General features: G+C 35.4%; 2 protein-coding genes and 1 pseudogene across 2 annotated transcripts; all 3 read right to left on the bottom strand.

The window, feature by feature from the left end:
- Positions 1-1283: 1283 nt before the first annotated feature.
- LOC145555442 (uncharacterized) lies at positions 1284-3922 on the bottom strand. The gene is made up of 3 exons (XM_081617184.1): positions 3884-3922; positions 3470-3596; positions 1284-3132 (listed from the first exon to the last, which is right to left on the bottom strand). The coding sequence occupies exons 1-3, from the start codon at positions 3920-3922 to the stop codon at positions 1775-1777; spliced, it is 1524 nt and encodes a 507-aa protein (XP_081473310.1). The 3' UTR covers positions 1284-1774.
- A 2838-nt stretch (positions 3923-6760) lies between these two features.
- LOC145555441 (BURP domain protein RD22 pseudogene) lies at positions 6761-10581 on the bottom strand (annotated as a pseudogene).
- Positions 10582-19831: 9250 nt separating this feature from the next.
- Positions 19832-22646, bottom strand: LOC145642159 (BURP domain protein RD22-like). The gene is made up of 3 exons (XM_081693253.1): positions 22493-22646; positions 22043-22151; positions 19832-21048 (listed from the first exon to the last, which is right to left on the bottom strand). Exons 1-3 carry the CDS (start codon positions 22529-22531, stop codon positions 19979-19981), a joined length of 1218 nt encoding a protein of 405 aa, XP_081549379.1. The 5' UTR covers positions 22532-22646; the 3' UTR covers positions 19832-19978.
- Between the last annotated feature and the right edge of the window lie 1178 nt (positions 22647-23824).

Here is a 23824-nt window from a genome sequence, read left to right as displayed (position 1 = left end):
GATATTGCTTTAATTGAGCCTTGTATCCCAGAAAGCCATTATCTGAAGCATTGCCTTCAGTTGGCCTTGTGTTTCAGATATCCATTTTTAAAGATAGACAGAAATCAAGGATAACAGCAACTGTTAAAAATCTTTTATCCAGTTTAGTCTGAAAGTCAAAGAAACAAAACCCAACTCAGCAATCCAAAGACTTGAGTCTTCAGATTTCTGGGGGGGGGGGGGGAAAGAGGCACTATCAGTGCAGGTTATCTTCAAGCTGAAAGCTTTGTACTTAGCAAAATTTTTGCGAAGTTTCTCAAGTTCAGAAACAGTAAAGCATTCAAAATAAGACAAAGCAATTGAAGAAAAAACATCTGATTGATGAGAGTAAAGCATCTGATTCATGTCATCATAAGCTAAATTGGATCTTTTTGTGATTAAATAATATCTTCAATCTTCATCGATCATACACAAAAAATATATATATATAAAAAAAATATATGTCTACTGTCGTCCAATATTTATTTAGTATACCTTGGTCTTTATGGTCTTTCTTTTATTTATCTCTTCAAATACCTAATTTTGTCTGCACAACACTTTAATCGGGTATGTTTGCCAATATAGATACCTAACTTTTACCATAAACATATTTGATCAGTATTCCGTAATATGGATTATACGAAGTAGTTTAATGTACATAGGTATTACATAAATTCATAATGTACTAGGCCCTGTTTGATTCACCTTAATTTTGCTGTACTGAAATTATTTTTACTGAACTGAACTTAATTTTACTGAATTGGAATTATTTTTACTGAACTTAAATTATTTTTACTGATTTTCTATTATAATTCTTCTTTAAGAAAACTGAATTTTACTGAACTGAACTTATTTTTACTGAACTGAAATTATTTTTACTGAACTGAAATTAATTTTACTGAACTGAACTTATTTTTACTGAACTGAAATTATTTTTACTTAATATTATTTTTTTAAGGTGAGAAGAACAAGGCCCTAATCCCACAGCATATTGCATGTAATAAGTGCGTTTTTTTTTTTTTTTATAATAATTTTTTAATTTTTTTTTAAGACAATAAGTGCGTGTTTTTATACATATATAAGATGCATTCTTAAAAGTCTAAGCCATTAACATATATCTTCAAGCCTTTTAAAAAACATTTTTATTGACTTATTGTACAACTGTTTGTACCACTTGCATGAACCAAAACTTTTTATATGTTTGTCAGTTTGTGTTATGTTCATCTTAGAAATTTTTAAGCGAGATTGTACCATAACATATACAACCAGTTGTACCAACGATTTTGAATAATGAGAATTGAAACTTAAAACGAAACATGTAAGAGGTAAAGCTCGCTTCGTCTTGGCCAATCAAATTCATCAAAGTTTCAATTCAATTCTCACATTGTAAACAAAAAAGTGAAAAACCGCTTAGCTTATGACTTTCGTAAAGGAAATTACTTTGCATGAAATGCCATCTTCCTATAGGTATTTAGATTTCACACAACAAAAAGAAAAAAAGAAAAAAAAACACTAGTAGTACATTAGTACTCATTTACTCAACAAGCAATGGAGTTGCACACATATCACGCGAATTGCGAAGTGAAGCCAAAATAAGTTCATATATTCCTTCCAAATTTTACAACTTATTTCTTCAAACAAAGGGAGAATATAAAGCAACTACCTTGTCTAGCTAGTTAAGCTTAAGGTCACACACAACATCAATGGTTCGATCAACACCAATTACAAGCGCGCTTACATGTACGTACTTGCAACTCTACTTGGTAACCCAGATGACGGTGTCCTCAGCAGGTGGGAAATGGCAAATATGAGTACTTCCCGGCACAATCTTAAGCACATTTTTCGCGTAATTGTCCAAGAAATCATTCGATTCCATGTGACACGCGACAACTGCTTCTATTTTGGTACCATCTTTGCCTACTAAGGAAGCCATGTAAGACCTAATTGTCTTTGTCCTATGGCAGAAAAACACGGCGTAAGGGTAGCCCATCTTGTGGCAAACCACGGTCTCATGATCATCTTTTACGAGTTTTTTCAACTCCTTGATTGTATACTCCTTGGTTGAGTCTTTCTCTACTTGTGTTGTGAGTGCTTTGACATTTGTACCAATCATGGAGATAACATAGTCTACCATGGACTCGAGTGAGGTCACACATTTCTTCTCGACTCCTTCGATTGTAGGCTCCTCGCAAAGCTCGATCCTCTTCGACAGAACATAGGCCTCTTTCGATTTAGGGTCTAAGGAAAGGATTTTGAGAGTTTCTTGAACTTTGTCCGATGAAAAGGGTATTTGGTTGGAAACTTTACGAGGTAGGAAGAAACCCTTTCTAGTGCTTTTTTGGAAGTGTAAGGTCATTTTTTTCCCTAGGTAAAGATCTTTCTCTACAAAGAAAAATTGATCTTTAGTTGCACTATTAGCATCATCATCATCAACATGGGATGACTTGGAAATATCGACGTGTATACCTTTTTTATTGTAAGCTAACAATCCACTGTAGCTGTTGGTAGTAACTAATCCTTGTTTATTAATATCGCGTTTTTTATTGTAAGCTAACAACCCACCATAACTATTGGCTGTAACTAAGCCTTGCTTATTATCAATGTGTTGACCTTTTTTATTGTAAGATAACAATCCATCATAACCATTGGTTGTAACTAAGCTTTGCTTATTATCAATGTGCTGACCTTTTTTATTGTAATCTAACAGTCCACCATAGCTATTGGTTGTGACTAATCCTTCCTTATTATCGAGGTGTGAATTTTTTTTATCATAAGATAACAGCGCCCCATAACTGTTGGTACTAACTAATCCTTGTTTATTATCGAAGTGTGGACCTAATTTATTGTAAGCTAACAATCCACCATAACTGTTTACCGTCACTAATCCTTGTTTATTATAAGATAAATACTCGGGATTATTGGAATCTAAACCTTGTTTTTTGTAAGATAAATAATTTGGATTACTCGAGTCTAATCCTTGCTTATCATAAGATAAATATCGTGGAATAGAAGAAATTAGGGACTCTTTGTTATTGTAGGATAGTAGTCCAATGTAACCATTTAGGCTTTTCAAAGAAGCTTTCCCGTGAGATAACAACGCATCCATTGGTTCGCCTCCTTCTGCATAATATTCAATGTAATAGAAAAATTAATACGAAGTTCTAATCCAAATAATAAATGAATATACAACCTCCATTCTTTTTTGTTCATGTTTACGTTTTTTTAGTTCCCAATATAACTTCAAACTAACGGAAAAAGTAAAGTTTGAAATATGCATTCATAACATTTAAAACACGAAGAACAAAAAAGAACAAGAGAGTAATTATTTGTAAAAACAAAATTTGGCTATGTTATTGAGAAATTTTTAATAATAAGAAGAACACAGATGAAGTAAAAAAAAAAACGGATGAAGTATTAATTAAAATGAAATAGATCGAGTATTGAGATAAACCTGATCTTGGGGGTCCTGCCACGATTGATTGCTGGATAGATTTAGGCATGGGTGTGTAAGGCAGCTTAAGTTTCCAGTATGCTTTTGGAGAAATTGATGCAGCATTTCCCAATCCCACCAAAGCAATCTAGACAAATAATAATATATAGATTGCCTCAAAAAAAAAAAAATAATATATAGATAATTATGTGAATTATACAAAAATTATACGAATACTTCGTATAATATTAAATAACATAATTTGAATTTGTTGTGGCCTTCTATGTTAGAGGATCAAATTAACCAAAAATTTAAGGTGATAAGTTGAAGTTCAGGCCGGATTAGTTATTATATCACAAATTTAGGAAATTATTGTACATAGATAAACAATTTAGATACTAATTTTTCTACTATTAATATGCATAGAAGACTTACCAAGAATAAATAAGAAAGGAGTAAGAGGTAATTTGCCATTATAACAACTATGGAACTATATATGTTGGAAAGTGTTGTTACAGGGAGTTTAGAGGAGATTAGATTGAGGCTTTTGTGAGTAGAGCTATTATACTCACACTGTTATTTATAGGAGTTATGTCACACATTGATACATCGATTCCAAAACAATTTAAGGGTTTAATTATATAGAACCAAATATAATAAGTGTTTGGTTATGAATTACATATGCTAGACAATATAAAAAATTGTTTAAAAAAGACTAGAGAAAACTATGACAAGTAAATTATGCATGTAACGATCCCATGTCTTGAGTATCACTTTCTAAATTTCTAAAAAAATGATTAAATTAGTTGATATCCACATGATCACACATCATAGTAGTGTACGTAATCTGATTGTCTTTAATATGATTGTGTTTAATCAATCACTTATCCCCTCCCTGATCACGATCACACATCATAAAGTAGTTATTTCACTTTTGTTATCAGTTTTCTTAATACTCCATACTTATGAGTTAAACTACAGTGATATCAAACGATCCCTAAGAAAGTCGATCGATTTGTAATTTTTTTTTTTTTTGGGTATTTGTACATTTCCATGGTTCAATAATCTATCACATTTGTCCGTCATTATTTTAGATTTATAGCTCTATAAAACAAAGTTGTTTGGATCAAGATGTGCTTATTCTGTGATAGTTGAGCAATAAACTGATTTCATTAAATTAATTGAACAGTATCACTGAATAGGCATCTTGATCTAAACAACTTTTTGTAAATCGATGATTAAAATAATAAACTATGACGAACAAGTTGTCACAAATAAACCAAGATATGTGATCAGCAGCTTAATCTAAATTATATGTATGACGGACATGCATGACGATTTATTTGTCGCCTTGATTTTGTTTTACATTATAAAAAGGCAATGATATGACAAAATACCAAGTAAGCAATTTATACATATGTGGGTTTTTTTAAAAAAAATAAAATTAAGTAAAATCAATTTTATAAATAAAAACTTACAAGGCATGTGCAAAAGAAATTTGAATCCAATACATATCCTTTATTTATTTATTATTCTTTTGTTGTACCAGTATATAGATTGTGGATAACTTCAATCTTTGAAAAAAGATGGAGATCAAATTTTATACATTTATATTGAATGGTTTTTCCCTTTTCAAATTTGATTGCATTTATGTGAGACAGTGAGTGATGCATGGTTCGTGCAGGCGGATGCACGATCCACATGGTGCATTTCTTCAAAAAAAAAAGCGGAAAGAACATTGCATAGAAATATAAAGAACATTTAGTTTAAGTGAAAAGAACATATTATAGAATTGTAAAGAACATTGTATAGAAATGTAAAGAACATGTTATAAAATTATAAAGAACATTACGTGCAGTTAAATAATGTTCTTTATCTTCATGTTCTTTGATGTCAGAATAATGCATGTACTTTTATTTGTGACATATGTTAATTGTTTAATTTGAAATGTTCTTAGAAATTTGTCTTTAGATTATGGTGGTTGAATAAAAATAATGTTCATTACATTATATTATCATTAAAGGTGATAAAAATTTCGGGTCAGGCTGCGCTATAACATAATATCTCGTGTCCAAAAAACCCGAAAAATGTAGTGGGCTTTTCGGCTTTTTTTCGGGCCGAGCTTGGATTTTTTTAACTAAAAATGCATTTTTAGGCTTGTCTAAACCCGCCCTATTTTCGGGTTGGATCGGGTCGGGTCGGGTCTGGTCGGGCCGAAATTGATCACCTCTAATTATCATGTTTTTAATTAATATTACGAATGTTCTTTAGATATATATAAAGAACGTGAAGTTGGATGTTTTTTTTACAAAATAGGTATATGTTCTTTATAAAACAACTATATGTTCTTTACAATACAGCTCTAATTTGGATTTTCGGCTTTTTTTCGGGCCGAGTTTGGATTTTTTAACTAAAAATGCATTTTTAGGCTCGTCTAAACCCACCCTATTTTCGGGTTGGATCGGGCTGGGCTGGTTAGGGTCGGGCCGAAGTTGATCACCTCTAATTATCATGTTTTTAATTAATATTACGGATGTTCTTTAGATATATATAAAGAACATGAAGTTGGATGTTTTTTTTACAAAATAGGTATATGTTCTTTATAAAACAACTATATGTTCATTACAATACATCTATATGTGATGTTCTTTGTGAAAAAGCTATATGTTCTTTACAAAACAAATGTATGTTCTTTACTGAACAACGGAATGTTCATTCCGCATTTTTAAAGAGAAAACGGATGCACGGAGCATCGTGCATTCGCCTCCATAGAAAAAATTTCAGACAGTGAGAGCGAGGAAAAATTTAGTTATTGGTCAGAGCTTTCCTCTCGATTTTAGGAGATCATGTAATTGATTCGATCTCATCACCCGTCCTAATAGCTTTCTAAACACCCAAAAAAATTAAAACCCCTTAAAAATAGTGTTAGGGTTTGTTGTGTTTAAACTTGCTACTCGGCAAGGCCTAGGCATAGGCGCAAGTTGAAACTTGAACAAGTCATGGGCAACAAGCTAAGGCACAAGTCACGGACACCAAAAATACATCAAAAAAAAAAAAAAAAAAAAAATGACCATCTTGGCTCGTCTTAGGGGAATTTTTGGAGAGACAAGGTATAAACATGAGTCTAAACATATATGAGAAAGAATATAATGAAAGTAATAAAACATTTGTTATTACATAGAGACTCTTGTCTCATCATCATACACATATAACTAGGCAAGTTATAGGTTGTAAACATGCTTTAAAAAAATGCAATTCCAAATCAAAAGTACATATAAATCTTCAAATAGAAAAAAAGGAAGGAAAAAAAAATCTAAGTCCTAATAACGTTAATTATAGTCTAATTTGATATCCATACAATGTGATCCTCAGGCAAGAAATGGCAAATAGGACAACTTCCAGGCTTCACATTAAGAACTTGGAATGCCAAATGTTGTGGATTCCAAGCACTTGTATCTTTATGACAAATAGCCATTGCCTTAGCCTTTGATCCATCCTTGCTAATCAAGGTCACCTTGTACGCGGATGTGCCCTTACTCTTGTGGCAATAGAACACGGCATATGCATACCTTTGCTTGTGGCATACCGCGGCCTCATTATCTTTAGCCACAATCTTCTTTGCTGCAATTGTATAGTTCTTGACCTTGTTGCCAATAATTTTGGCCTCGGTTGACATTGCCTTAACATTCTTCCCTAGAGTGTTTTTCGCGTAATCAACCAAGGACTCTAGGGAAGTGGCACAATACTTTTGCTCCCCTTGGATGCCCTTGTGCTTGCACCCTTCAATTGTTTCCTCGATAACCTTGGCTTCTTCTGTGTTTGGTTCGACTTCAAACTCACGAAGGATGTCAATAATCTTGTTTGTAGAGAAAGGAAGTGTTTTCGCCTTTTCTCTTGGTAAGAAAGTGGCATCATTTGTTCGTTGTTTGAAGTGCAATCTCATTGAGTGTCCAAATTTCATGTCCTTCTCTAAGAAAAACAATGAACGGCCTGGTTCTTCTTGAAATTGTTCATCTGAATTATTGCTGGAATAATTGTTACTACTAGAAGTGTTACTACTACTAGAATGTGAATGTGAATGTGCATATCTATAATCAAATGGATTAAATCCGGGATGTACTCTAACGTAAACAGGCTTCTTTTCGCGGCCTGCATTGACCGTTACTCCTTCCATCCCTACGTTCACGTCGGCTTTTCCTCTTCCAGGCTTCCCTGTGTGGACTCCAACTCCGTTCGTCGGCCCCACATCAACGTCGGTGTGACCGCCACCATTCTTTCTTGTGTGTACCCCGACTCCGGTCATTGAGTCAACGTTCACATCTGTGTCACCTCCTTCGTGTTCGTGGTGTCTATGATGATGTCTAATATGCCTTAAGGCCCTTCCATTGGCGTGGAGGTGAACTCCGCCTTTTAACTCATTTATGTCTTCTCCTATTCACATAAAATATATAAGTTTCGATAAGTTCATATAATACAGACAAATAAAGCTATGTTCATAAAATTATTAATAAGAAATTAGTTATAAAATCTTATAATAGTATTCTAGAATTTATAATTTTATTTTACAAGATTTGGGGATCTTGCTTATAACATGTTCATTCTAGAATTTATAAAGCTATGTTCATACCAAGGGTTGTTTACTTGTTTATAACATGTAATCCATATTATTTTATAATGTGGTCAAGAAACCCAAGATAAATAAATAAAAAAAAAAAAAAAAAAAAATGTTTCTAAGGATGTACCTATGTGTTTGTTATTTTAATTTGGGGGGGCGCCCCAGGCAATCAGCCTGATTGACAAAATTTGTCAATCAGTTGCTTTTGTGAGCCCCTCTTGCCGGACAAATTGACGGAGATTTATAAGACGTTAGCTTTCAGTCTCATTTTTTTTACAATTTTTTTTTTAACCCATCTTCTCCAAACTACCATCTGGTCCACCACCATCACATACCATCGGAACCCCATCACAGCCACCACCATCACATCGACTACCATCTGAAACCCATCACAGCCACCACCATCTCTCCTCCTTCCGCCGATCAAACCCACAAAGGCCTTCCACATCCTCATCTTCTTCCCGTCGTCCTCCTCTTGTTCCTCAACAATGGCCGCTTCGCGGCGAAACAAAAAGACACCCTACTAGAAAAGAGTGTAAATTAGGGCCATATCAACCCGTTAGGGGAATTCTTTCATTCGCATTAACATTTTGAACTGCCATAGGCGGTGGTGGTGTGGAGGAAGAAGTGGGTTTTTGGGTTCTGGTTTCTGGCGTGGAGGAAGAACTGGATTTCTGGTTCTTGGTTCTGGGTTCTGACGTGAAGAATGGGAACAGTTAACGACATTGATTATCTAGCGTTATCCCAACGTTTTCCAAGTTATGTGTGCATTGATAAGATTACCCTTACTATTATGACTGGAAAGACAAAATTGACCTCTGATTTGCACAAATTGTAAATCAGGCTAATCAACATGAATTTCCTCTTTAATTTGTAAGAGTATAACGATGCATGCATGAACTTATGTTTACAAGTTTTATATATGTTAATTAAACTAGATGAAGCCCGTGCGATGCACGGTTTGTTTTATTTTTTTTAAATAATGTTTTTTTTTTTTTTTTGTATTTATGAGCCTAAAATTTGTTATATATTTAGATAAAATTCCTAATATTAAAAGATAATGTATAATATTTAATTAATTTAAACTTAAAAATCTCATTCGCCAATTTTGCTTACATGGCATTTAAATTATTTAATTCTAAAAGAAATTAATAATCTCTTATTTAATTGGCTACTACTAAGATTTATAATCCTACATGGCGCGCTGAGAAAATTAGATCCTACGTGGCTCTCTAAAAATTCGGGAAAAAACTCCCCTTTATATATATATACTAGTTTTGTGCCCCGTGCGATGCCCGGGTTGTTTATCGACGTTTAAATAATTTTTTTTTTTTATCTAAAATACATTTGCTATTTGAATTTTTGTACTCATGGATTAATAATCACTTGTCCGTTTATGGTTATCAATGATGTACAAACAAAAAGAACGGTCATCTAAAGGCTAAAGTTGTGATCTCTTTTCATTTTCTCTGAATATCTAAGAAAAGGTCGGTTGCAGTTAAGACTTAAGAGAATGATTATATGTAGAATTTTGGTATTTTATTGAAAATAAAATTCTAAATCAAAAGTTTTATTGAAAATAAAACTCTAAAGTAACATTTTTATCCTAATAATCTATCCAAATTTTATTGAAAATAAAACTCTAAAATAACTTTTTTATTCTACGGAATCTATCCAACTTTTTTTTTAATCCTATTCTATAAACAATATATTCTAATAAATCCTACGTAAAATTTTAATATTTAATTGTCGCCTGCGTGGCGTGACACTTGGCGAAAAATTAGGACGTCAAGTGTCGATGTCTCGTATCCTGGCTAAAAGTTTAGCTTTATATATTAGTTATATGATATTTTCATAAATTCATTGGAAGGAGATTTATTAAAAGGAATATAATTTGATTATTTTAAGAAATTTCTGAACGTTTGAATATTAATGATAAGGAATTGAGAAGAGGTAATTATCTTTATATCATACTCTAGTTAATTGATACAAAATTTTAATCTATATGTCGAATTTTAAAATACATCATTGATACAAAATTAGTTAGGAATTGTTGTGCTTTTGTGACGATTTGCTATTTTTTATCGAAATTTTATAAACAAAATTATAATTCAATTTGTACCTAAACTAACAATTTTATCCTAAAATTCTATCAAAATGGAATTATAAACTAACTTATTTATCTTATAAAGTTTATTTAAATTTATCCAACGTGGCGCAACACTTGGCGAAAAGTTAGAACGCCAAGTGTCGCTGTCTCATCGCCTGGCTAAAAGTTTAGCTTTATATATTAGTTATATGATTAGATTATATCCTAAAATCTTTAGCTTATCTTGTACTAAAGACAACTCCATATTATACATGTACTATTATATATGTATTTCAAGTTTTCAACTATAGATTAATTTAACATATATTAGTATCATTATTATTACAAACGTTTTAGTATTGAAGAACAAATACCTGGCTCAGACAATGAAAGCTTAACAGCCTTTGGCATTTCAGTATTTGGCAACATTTTCTTCCAATAAATTTCAGATGGTAGAGATGCTTGGCTTAATACTACACCAATCTGTGGGGGAAAAAAAAAACCAGCTTAGCAAGAAAGAATTATTTTTTTTTGCACCATATTATTATTTAAAAAATATATATCTAGGGGTTTTTTTATAATATTAAATAGTCATAAAACATTGATAATAAAAATAACTTAAATATATATATTAACATACAATGATACAATATTATTGCATTTCAAAAAACTAATTAAATTGCATGCTCAAAAAAATTAGTAAAATGGATTATTATATACTTATATGGCAATTTAATAATGAACTTACAGAAAAGAGGGTGAGGATTGGTAGAATATACAAATCCATCAGGAGAATATAAAACTCAACCTTAAAGAAACACAGAATATTAAGTGGAGAATTTTTCTTGCAATTCTTTATGGGGAAAAGAATGAAAAAGAATGATTTTGTATTATAACCAGATTATTATTATTATTATTTTGGTCTATGTATTATAATAAATTGTAGTTAAAGCTTGTGACTTCTTTTAAATTTTTATTTTTTTTTTGTTTTTTTTTTTTTTTTTTGTGTTTTTTTTAAAGGAAGTGAGAGTAAAAATGAATTGAAGTAGCTAAGATTTGATGATACAATAACAGAACTTAGTATATATAAATAAAGTTTGTGAAGCAATTAAAGATGTTGAAAGTACATCTACCACTTGTTTATTATTGGAAAGTTTCAAGAATAAATGCATGGTTAAGGATATGCGAAAATTGTATAGTTCTATAAATAATATACATTGAAGGATAATTTTATATGGTAAGAATTTATATTTAGAAAGGAACCTAAGGAAAACATTTCTTTACGGAAGGGAAACTCATAAAAGATTAATTAAAAGGGGAAATGTCATAAATATTGGCAAGCATTTTTCTAGAATTTTACTTGCTTGTTTGAAAGAAAAATTAAATAATGTTGTTACATAGCTAACTAGAAACATTAGATATATTTGCTAAAATAATATTTTGTGTAATATTAAGTTTAGAAATTATGACAATTTCATAGGTAAGTTTAATACTTCCTCTGTCCCTTTTTTAGTGGCTTTTTTTCACGAAAATTAAAAAAAAGTTATAGATACCTTAAAGTTAATGGAGTGGAAGTACAAATATGTATGTGGAGCTAGAGAGAGATAGAGAGAAAGAAAATATAGTTGGTAATTATTGAAAAGAGAGATAAAAAGTAATGGACAATAATGTCAAAAATACATAAAAATAAAAGAAAAATGATGACAACTCATCAAAAAGAATGTAATTTTGTCAAAAAGTGCTTTCTTTAAATAGAAATAGGTCATTAATTTTGGCTACCCAGGCCACTAAATAAGGGACGGAGGTAGTACTGATTAATGCTTATTCAACTTTTAAAATTGCATACATCATTCAAGTTTAAAAAAAAAATGACATTTTAGAAAGTTTAGGAGGTAATTAACATCAATACAGTATTATATGTTCTTATTGTTTCGGGCATTTTTGTGATAACCCGAAAGGGGGGGTATAGATTCCCGCGGGAGACAGATCAGGGATGCAACACTCGTACGGCCCGAACACCTGCAAAACAACAGAACTCCGGTTTACCGGAGTTCCGCCTCCGACGATCAAGTTAATGACCGGAAAACGGGATTTTAGAGAGAGAAGTGAGAGCATATTTTGGGCATTGTGCCTTTTTGAATTGTGTGTTTTTTTTTCATCATGAAATGATGGGGTATTTATAGGGAAGTGGGAGATCATGCTCCTAGGGTTTCATAACCTAGGAAGATTGGCTGCCCTATACGTGGTTGACACGTGTATTAGGGTTTCCTTCATGCTAGGCATGTTTCCTTAATGGGCTTTGAGCCCCTCTTTTTTCTGATATCTTTCTTAAGGCCACCGATGGGCATGGGCCGTGCCGGCACGCGGGCGGCACGGGCCCAGCACGATTCCGGCACGGCCCGGCACGGCACGATCGCCGGCACGGCACGGCACGGAGGCCCACCTGTGGGCCGTGGGCCGTGCCGTGAACAAAAATCTGGGAATCGGCACGAGCACGGCACGAGGCACGGTGGCCGGCCCGTGGGTCGGCACGCCGGCACGGCACGCCGGCACGACACGTGGCACGGTCTGGCACGACAGTGGTAATTTAATTTTTATTATATGTATTGTTGTTTTTTGCTAAATTAATAAAATTATTTATAAAAACTTAAACATAATTAGATAAATAATTTTTATAACCTTAATTAAAATAAAGTTTGTTCAAAACAAAATATATTAACATTAACATAAACACAAATATAAATTAATAACATTATTTATATAAAATTAAGTTGTACTAAAAAATATTTATATATCGTTTTTTTTTTGTACGTTCATTTAAAAAAAAAAAAAAAAAAAAAAAGTGGCACGGTTTGGCCCGCGGCCCGGCACGGCACGGCCCGCCAGGCACGTGGGCCGTGCCGTGCCGTGGGCTGGGGTGTGCCAAATTTAGGCACGGCACGGCACGGCCCGCCGCGAAGCCGGCACGGCACGGCACGGCACGCCCACCACCGCGGCACGGTCAGGCACGGCCCGCGGCGGCACGGCACGGCCCGTTGCCCATGTTTAAGGCCACGTGTCATGCTCTTATTGGCCCTTATTTAGCTGAGCAGGATGCCACGTGTCGGCTTACTATTGGGCCATTTGTTAGCCTCTCATTTGTCTATAAAAGGGGGTAAAAATACCCCGAAACATAGCCCCTCGAGAGGGGTGATTTCTCTTCCCAAGAGGGATTATACCTCTCGAAAATGAATTTATAACTTCTTTGAATTCGACATCTTGTCTAGTTCAATTAAAAAAGGTTTGATTAACTTGGAAAATTTTTATACCTTGGCCGGTATGATATTTTCTAAGTTAATCAATCATAATAATGATTGCCCTTGAACTAGACAAATGTCGATCATTATGCTTTTTAAGCCCCACTTTGATTGTCTTGCAACTAATGGGTTACTTAAAGTACCTTTCTTACAAGGTTTGATTAGCTATTAAGCTTTTTCAATAATTCCTCTCATTCATGAGGTTTGCCCTATTTGGTCTATCCTTTTTAAGGATTATTTTGGACCTAGGCTTAGATATTTTTTTTTCTTTAATGGCCAATTAGGCTTAGATGCCTCTTTTGCATTCATTCGGCATAGAGTCTAGAAGCTTTCAATTAACTTAGACTAGGAAATGCCGAGAAACATTTAACACTTGCCGAGAGGCTTTGCCTCGTGTCTGTGCCGAATTAGAGATAGCATTTGCCGAGATTCTTAGTCTCGTCTCTATGCCAGGTGGGATGGTTTTTCCTTTATCTTTTCTAGGCATCCAACGATTTTTTAGTTGTTAGGACTAACCTTTGAGAGAGCCAATTCTCAATAACTTCAAGGTCATATTAACCTTTGAGATTTCTATTCGACAATTCTGCCGCCTAGAATCCTTGTACTCTGGGAGTTTAAGCTATACAATGTGTTTTGACGAGTAAATCTTCGGGATTATACTCGGTGTTTTACCATCGTATTGGAAATTATACTTGGCAAAGTTGCCGTATGTATCTTCCATCTTGGCTTTCTCCTTGCATTGCATTGGAGCTCGGCATTTGTGCCATTTTGCTCTTTTATATGGTAAGTCTTACTCACACTTGGAAGGGTGCTGTATGAACAGCTCAGCCTCTTCTAGAGTTTTCTGTACTTGTTCAGATGAAGGAGCCATTCAATGTACACTCGGACCATATAAAGATCTGTACATTGCCCTATTAAGGGAGGCTTATCTGAAGGTATTAATACATTTATTGGGCCAAAGCCTTATACTAAGGGGGGACATTTGTCCCTAATTTCATGAAGTGGCTACTCAATAAGGAATGTTTGGACCTTAGTCTTTCCTTATTTCCTCAATGGGGTGGCTTGTGTTTCAAAGATTTGAATAAAATGTGACGGCTAACACTTAGTATAGTAATTAGGCCATTCAAAAACTAGAAGAAACTTGTCCTATCTTATCTTTGATGGCTTTCTTCTATATTGTAACGATACCCGACCTTGAAGCTATCTTGTGAGCAATGAATGCTTGTATAGAGGGTTGGACACTAAGTAGGCATCTTGACTTCATGGAGGGCCTTATTGCATTAGGAGTTATAAGCTTGCTGCCGTTTGCGGTCTTTAGTAATAAGTCGAGGCTTGATGGTCTTCGTCCACTTGGCTTCTCACTAGTGCCGCTCATTTTTCTAAAGAAAGGTTGTTTGCTTATTAGCTGGTCGACACTTTCTCAAAGGAGGATTATTGTTTGCTCAAGCTAGGCCTTTTGGCTCAGCTCGATCAATTGTTTTATGCTTAGTTAGTCTCATGTCCGCTTGATTATTCTCGGACAGGCCTGATATTGGTTAGGAGTTCCCTTGCTGAATAGCAACCCGGACTTCTATCCATGCCCGACCAACTATTCACTCGGCCAGGAAGCTCGGACAGTTTTTTTTTTTAATATATTATAATGATTAATCAATCATAATAATGATCAATCACTATTAGTATAACTCTAGTAGTTGCCGAAAATATATCATTTGAGGCATATAGATTTTTTCCAATAGTGATCAATAAGCTCCGTCAAGCTGATGGCCGCATGAAAGTTGAAACATGGACCCTTCCTTAATAGCAGCTCGTCCATGTAGGTGCTCGGTCAGGCTAATGGCCGCATAGAACTGCGAAGATAGTTTATTGCTTGAAGGCTGGTCGGACACCAAGTCATGGCCGACCAGCTATGCTTGCGAGGGTGAAATCTCGCATATCACTCGGCCAAGAAGCTCGGCCATATTGTTGGCTGTCTAAATTTAGGAACATGGGCTCTTGCTCAATAGTAGGTCGGCCAGGCCGGCGGCTGCGCGGTCAGGTATAACAATTTGGTTAACCATGATACTGCCGCCTAGAAGTGAAGAGGAGGGGCTTTGCTGCATGGCAACTCGGCCAAACCAGGCTGCTCGGTCAGCAGAAATATAGCTGCTCGTCCAGACATAATATGGCAATTTGACACATGCATTTATGTGTATCAAGTACCATTATTATATATATATTAATGATTTTGTCATTGAAAATTATTATATTTTTAATACACCATCATATTATCATGATCATGATAACCTTAAATTTGCTACTTTCATGCATGTTGCCGCCCCGCTAGATGGCCGCCTAAAATAGGAAGGTAGGCCTTTGCTCATGTGCAACTCGGCCTCCAAGCTTGGTCGTCTATACTGGTTGTCATATGAAATTAGGAAGGAGGGTCGACATTCTTAGGGAGCTCGGCCTTCTCGCTTTCATGCGTTCGTTTGATTAGTTTGCCGAGCAGATATGCTCTTGCAGGCGAGCTTACCCATTTCACTTGGATAAGTAGCTCGGACATGCTTGTGGCCGTATAAATTTAAACATGGAGCTTTGTGTGAGGGCCGCCAAGCTCATTTTCTTGCTGTTGTTTGAGTTGCTCTTCTCTTGGAAAAGATATATATTTGATACACATCATTTATGCATATACATAATACATATATACATTTTAGATGCCCAACTACTTAGTATCTCGCTGGACGACTTCTTATTTTTGAAATTTTCCTTACTTGCTATATATATAAAGGTCACCGTAGCAAGTCACTATGGAAACATCAACTTATCATTATATTGAATTCGGCATTAATGCATAGCAACCATACTAAGTTGTTGTGCTTCGAAGAGCATGCTTCGTTCTTTTGCTCGGCCAATTTAATTTGTTGTTTTGCCATCCCAAACCTCGATCTTTGACCATATGCTCGGCCTGACTGTTGTGTTATTGCTGTTGAGCTTGGCATGCTACAACTTGAGAGCAACTCGATCGGTCAAGTTGCAGGCCGTATGGAAGCGGGAAGTTGGTGGTTTGCATGATGGCAACTCAGACAGCTTTGCACAGACATTAGTTTGGTTGCCCTGGGGGAGCTCTTGTGCGGACATTCTGTTCAGACAAGCTAGTTGCTACTCGGTCAGCGTACACCCAACTCGGCTACTGTCCGACCACCTATTCTTGTGAGGACCGATTTTGAGTTTTTACTCTACTTCTTGAGCAACTCGGACAGGTAGTTGGCCGCACAAAATAGAAAACATTGTGCTTCTTTGAAAGGTAGGTCCGACACTCTTTTAGGGATGATCAGGTACGCTTGTGAGGGAGAGCTTTCTCATTACGCTCAGTCAAGCAGCTCGGCCATCACCAAGCTCGGTCAGGCTGCTTGCTGTTGTGGCCGAGTATCTCTGTTTGCAAAGGAGTGCTTCGTATTTTCATTCGGCCTGACATGTTGTGTACAAACAAGCGGCCGAGCTAATATTACTTTCAAGGGCATGCTTTGAGATTTTATTCGGCCGACAATGTTGCCACCATTTTGCCGCCATGGCAAGATGACAAATTGCCGAGTAAGCCTTTGGAGAGCAACCCACATTCCAAAAGAATACGGCCAAGTATTGAGCTTGATGTGAGAATTTTTAACTCCATAATAGCAGGTGTTGTGCCAAGTAAAATTCTCTGATCTTGTCGTACCATATAGCTTTGGTAGATTCTCTTGGCATGGTACTAACTCTTATTCTTGTATGCATTTTTATATAGTACTTCGTAGCCCATGAAAGTAGTATATAAAACTATACAAAAGTATTAGTTGATGAATTTAGGCGGCCAACTTATATTCTTTGTTTTTCAATGATCACCATAATAATCATTATATTGATGCCGTATGAATATTGGAAGGAAAGTCAACATTCACATGGAGCTCGACATTCTTGCTTTTATTCATTTTTGCCGAGCTGCTATGCTCTTGAGGGTGAGCTTACCCATTTCACTCGTCCAACTTCCTCCTTGGATGCCTTGGCCGTATAAAATGTGAAACATGGAGCTTTGCATGATGGCAACTCGGACACCCAGCTCTAGTTGGCCGACCATCATTGCTTGTGAGGGTGAGCTTACCCATTTCACTCGGACGGACAGCTCGGACACATGGACGCTCAGAGTAATTGCTTGTGTACTCGGCCATCATCATACTTTCCTCTAAGTTAAGGCCGAGTATCTATGCTTTGGAGGGCTTGCTTTGCATTTTGACTTGGCCAACTTACCATGGCCGTATAGAATTCCGAACATGGAGCTTCACGTGAGGGCAACTCGGACACCCATCTTTGGTCAGCCGACCATCTGTGCTTTGATGAGCATGCGTTGCGATTTTACTCGTCCAAGGATGCCGAGTAGCTATGCTCTAAGCAACCATGGCTTGTATTTTCATTCGGCGGTGATGTCGTCTCAATGTACCAGGCCAGCTTGCTCTCTAATTGTTGTACGGCCATCAAAAGCCGCATATCTTTTTGAGTTCGAGCCTTTTAATTTAACTCGGCATTGAGGCCATTTATGGACTTTGGGTGGGCTCTTTTCTCACGGCCATGGAGACCTTTGGGCTATTTTCTCACGGCCATGAAGACGATCATTCGTTCCCTTTATTTCACAAGAGCTCACGAGTTAATCTCTCTTGCTGGATGAATGTAGAACAAAGCTAGGAGGATAAAATCTTGCCTTTTGTATACATACGTATATATGTTGGATACCCAACATTTTTTTTATTTTATTTTTTAAATGCATTTCATTGATACATTCTTGCTGCCGCATGCGTTTCATACTTAGGCAATACTTCATGAGTATGCTGCTATAAAAAGTAGTATATAAAGGATTATATATACATATATTATTCTAGGCATGCACATGTATATATATGAATATATATATATATAAATGAATGTAGTTGGACAACTTTTTTTTTTTTTTTTGCTTCTTTTTTTTTTAATTAGTTAATCATAATAATGATCGATCACTATTTGAGCGGCTCTATGCATCTTTTAGCTAGAAGCTCTTTTTGACACCTATGGCCGCCTGAATATTTGTATATGTGTTTGCTCAGTTGTTTGAGCTTTGGCCATTCGGCTTATATACATATATATATTTTATTTGTGTGGTATTGAGTCGTCCTTTGACGCTATCTCTCGGACGTACTCATGAAATTTCAAGTATTTTCTCAACTTGCAAATTTCTAAGGGCTTGTACGCCTCGGAGTGTCCTTGCCTTATTTAGGTAAAAAATACCTTAGGCGATTTTTAGGACTTCCTAATGTTCATCCGTCCGTCCATTATAAGGCCGGATGGACTTATCGACCGTGTGGTCTTCATGGCCGAGTAATTTTATCTAGGGAATGCCCCTGCTTGACATTCTACTCGGCCTGTACGAGTAGCTATGCTTGTGTAAACAAGATTTTCAATTTGACTCGTACAGGCTGTCTGGCTGCCCTGTACGAGTAGGTATGCTTGTGTCCCCGAGCTTCTTGCTTTTCCTCAGACGCTTTTCCTCATCCATTTAACAAGTCGTTTGACTAGCTCGCGGGCACACATCAAATAATGTAGCTCGAAGAAAATTTGAATTAAATTTTTTATTTATTTGATAATCAATCATAATAATGATCACGACTTTGGGTTTTAGTATTGCCCAAGTCTTATCTTCATACAAGAGTTCGTCTCATTCTCTTAAGAATGATCTAGAAGAATTACAACTTTGCCCTCACATTGGGTTACATTTGTAACGAAGAGTTCTATTTCTTGAAAAGGTGTTCGATTATGGCTAAGTGCCATTCCAGATGTGCCTCCCCACAGATGGCGCCAAATGTTTCGGGCATTTTTGTGATAACCCGAAAGGGGGGTATAGATTCCCGCGGGAGACACATCAGGGATGCAACACTCGTACGGCCCGAACACCTGCAAAACAACGGAACTCCGGTTTACCGGAGTTCCGCCTCCGACGATCAAGTTAGTGACCGGAAAACGGGATTTTAGAGAGAGAAAGTAGAGAGAAGTGAGAGCATATTTTGGGCATTGTGCCTTTTTGAATTGTGTGTTTTTTTTTTCATCATGAAATGATGGGGTATTTATAGGGAAGTGGGAGATCATGCTCCTAGGGTTTCATAACCTAGGAAGATTGGCTGCCCTATACGTGGTTGACACGTGTATTAGGGTTTCCTTCATGCTAGGCATGTTTCCTTAATGGGCTTTGAGCCCCTCTTTTTTCTGATATCTTTCTTAAGGCCACGTGTCATGCTCTTATTGGCCCTTATTTAGCTGAGCAGGATGCCACGTGTCGGCTTACTATTGGGCCATTTGTTAGCCTCTCATTTGTCTATAAAAGGGGGTAAAAATACCCCGAAACACTTATAACAAATGCATCTTAATTATTCAATATCAAACTAAGTATGCATGTAAATATAGTACATAACAACCAGCCGTAGCCAAATTAAAATACACAAAGTATAACTCTTCAAGCCTCCATATGAAAATAAAACTAATTTCTCATAAGTCTAGTTGTTAGGAACCCATACAATGTGATCCTCGGGCAAGAAGTGGCAAACCGGAACACTTCCTGGCTTCACATTAAGAGCTTGGAAAGCCAAGTGTTTCGGGTTCCAAGCACTCGTATCCTTATGACACACAGCCATTGCCTTAGCCTTTGATCCATCCGCGCCCATCAAGGACACCGTATATGCAGATGTATCCTTAGTCTTGTGGCAATAGAACACGGCATAGGCATATTTTTGCTTGTGACACACTGCGGCCTCATTGTCATTAGCCACCTTTTTTACCGCGGTAATTGTATACTTTTGGACCTTGTCATCAATAGTTTTGGACTCAGTAGACATTGCCTTAACATTCTTCCCTAGAGAGTTTTTCGCGTAATCTACCAAGGACTCCAAAGAAGTTGCACAATACTTTTGTTCACCTTGGATGCCTTTCTCCTCACACCCTTTAATTGTCTCTTGGATAACCTTAGCTTCATCGGAGTTAGGCTGAACCGAGAACTCCTTAAGTATCGCCGGGGTTTCATCAGAAGAAAAGGGCAACGATTTCGCCTCTTCTCTTGGTAAGAAGGTGGCTGCATTAGTACTCCTTGTGAAATGCACATTCATTGATTGTCCAACTTTCATGTCTTTCTCTAAGAAAAATAAAGCTTTAGTTGGATCATCATGAAGTTGGGCCTCAGAAGCTGCATAATTGTAATTAAATGGGTTTGGGCCTGGATGTACTCCAACATAAACGGGCTTCTTTTTTGGGCCTGCTTTAACAGTTACTCCTCCTTTGCCAACTCCTACATCTGCTCCTTTTCCGGGCTTTCCTGCGTGGACCCCAACTCCACCTTTTGGGCCGACATGAACATCAGTGTGTCCTCCATTGGGCTTACCAGTGTGTACTCCAACACCACTTTTTGGGCCAACATTTACATTTGTGTGACCATTGGGCTTTCCTGTGTTTACATTGACTCCTTTATGAGGCCCAACATTTACTGCGGTTCCTCCTCCTTGTTTGGATCTTGTGTTAACGTGGACCCCACCTTTCCCAACATTTACTGATGTGCTTTCCTCTTCCATCCATTCTACAATTCAAATAAAAAAACATAATGCATACGTTCATATTTAAATCTTCTATGAAGTAAATTAGAATTCTAGTACGGAGTAAAAATGAACGGTATGATCAAAGCTGTACATTGACAAGTGTAATTTCAGTTGAACCAACATGGAAAAGGTGAGAGCATACACTATTTAGTGTGGCCAGGAGATATTACACTATTAAAAAGTATGTAGTGTTGATTGATTGATACTTCTTGTTAAGGACCTGTTCACTCCAACTTAATTTCAGTTCAGTTCAACTCCAATAAGTTCAGTTCAACTTCTAATTTTCTTCTCTCATAAAATATTCATTTTAGCTCTATTCTATTCAGTTCAGTTTTGTTCAGTGCAGTTCAGCTCCAATCAGTTCAGTAAATATGAACAGACTCTAAGTGCTTGAATTTGATTACTATTCCAAAAAAAAAATACTTGATTTTAGCCCTTATATTTGTCAATAGGAACTTTGAGCGGTGATTTATTTGATTATAAGTAATAATCAATTATAAAGTATACATAGAGTCGATTTAACAAGTATCCACATGACTGTATATACTAACTATTGATAAAATATTATTAATTTGCCTTATGATTTGGCTTATAATGACATCTTACCTTCCTACATACATAAATAGAAATTATTCAAGCTTGACTTGTTGGTGTAGCTCTAGTTCTATCGTAGTGTCATACTCTACCATATATTGTGACTAATTTGAAAATATTGTAATAAAAGTTTTTGCCATATTATATTACTAGCTAGTTCTGTCTCTTTCCTCTTTAAATAATTCATTAATTACATCCACTTCTTAATTTCCAAATATATTTTGATCAAATTATTAGAAGTAACATAGTACTTATAGTTAAGTGACATAACTAGCGCACCCGTGTACATAATAGACATTTTATCAGTTAAAAAGTACAAATATAAAAAAAAAAATAACTAGTCTTTTTTAATGATGAGAGCAATAGAAGAACAATCCATACCAAGCTTAGGCAATGAATTCTTGACAGCCTTTGGCATCTCAGTATTTGGCAAATTTTTTTTCCAATAGATTTCAGGTGGTAGAGCTGCCTCACTAACCATCAAAGCAATCTGAAAATAAAAGAAAATCGAAAGTACGAATTAATAAATATTAATAGCCAAAAAAATTAAGGTTTTGCTAGTAAATAATAAATGAAATTTTAATCAGTTTTATTAAAAATATTCCAAGATAATTTGAATAAGAAAATCATAATAATCGCAGTTATGATAGGTTGTAAATAGACTAACTATTTACAATAAAGTTCGACCCAATTATTATACAAAGTATATTATTATAATTTAACATAATATTGTAATATAAAGTGGGTGCTAACAAAACAATAAATTGCATAAAATAGAATACTCCGTAAAAGAAAAATGAAAAGTAGTTTAGTTAAATAAATCAAACTTACAGAAAGGAAGGCGAGGATTGATAGTAGACGAAACTCCATTTTGAATATTATTACAAAATCTGATAAAGATTCCAAAGAGAGAAATTAGGTTGTATTGTATTAGATGAAGAAAATAAAAGTGAAGGGATCTTGTATTTATAATATGAAATATAGTTATAGTAAGAACTTAATTATGGTATGTAAGTAGCATCTGAATTTTCTTCAAGTGACACATCAACAAAACATTAAATGTAGTCTCAACTAAATCAGTTTGCTAGTAATGAATATGATGGAGCAAAAAACAGATGGGAGCTAGGAAGTTTGTATTTTTTGAAAAATATAGTGTCACATTTAAATGATTTGTGGGTTGATGATTTAATTTTGTGAATGTAATGTAAGGCGGCTTATTTCATATTCTTTGGACTTTATAAGATGGATTTGAAGTTTTAACGACCAACTACTAAAGATTTATTAATAGGAGGGCACTACACTAGGATTGTAGGAGGTTGGGGTGTTACAAGTTTGTATGTTATTCTTGAAGGAATAATGTGTGTTTAGACTACATACTAGCGGTTTCTTTCTTTATTTGCATTGATTAGAGGTGGCAAGCTAGGATACATGGCATGACATGATGAGTATGAACACAAAACTATTACCACAATTTTAAAATATGGACACGTGTATGGTAAAAAATATAAAATACATATAATACATTTGATAAATGCATATATCACTATAGATTGTGTGTGTGTGTCTGACACATATTTGACATTTTTGAAACTGAGAGATAGTTTAAGTGGTTAGAGCTTCCTTTCTGATTTCAAGAGATCTTAAAATCGATTCTCACTCCGTCCTTGTGGCTTTCTAAATATCCCCCCAAAAAAAATATTTCTGTGTCGGTGTCAGGCATCAGTTTGGTACATGTACTACACTTGGATAGTTGGATGTGATATAAGTGCTTTCTATATGGCAAATACTTCATACGTTGTATGGTGTTCACATTCTTCACATCATATCTGATAGATTTGGGTTATATTTAGGTGATGAGATATGCAAAACATGTTAGGACTTAATGAGATGCGGTGATATTATTCTATTATAGGATATTTAAAATTGTGTTTACAAGGTTAATTAATTGGAATTAATCTGCTACGAGGTTAGTATCATACACAATAGGAAGGATATAATAAAGGTACATACGTACAACAACCATGAGATTGAAGCCTTTCTTTCTTTACAATCTTTAAATGCTACCGAGTTTAAGTCTAGTATAACTAATTCATGGTTGGTTGAACAAAAAGCTAGAGTTGCCCTCTTTAATTTCTCTCCACCATGTATTTCCTTTAATGTAAA

This window comes from Chenopodium album, chromosome 8, assembly GCF_948465745.1.
Source record: "Chenopodium album chromosome 8, dcCheAlbu1.1, whole genome shotgun sequence".
Taxonomy (NCBI): domain Eukaryota; kingdom Viridiplantae; phylum Streptophyta; class Magnoliopsida; order Caryophyllales; family Amaranthaceae; genus Chenopodium; species Chenopodium album.
This window is presented reverse-complemented; position numbering and strand designations above follow the sequence as displayed.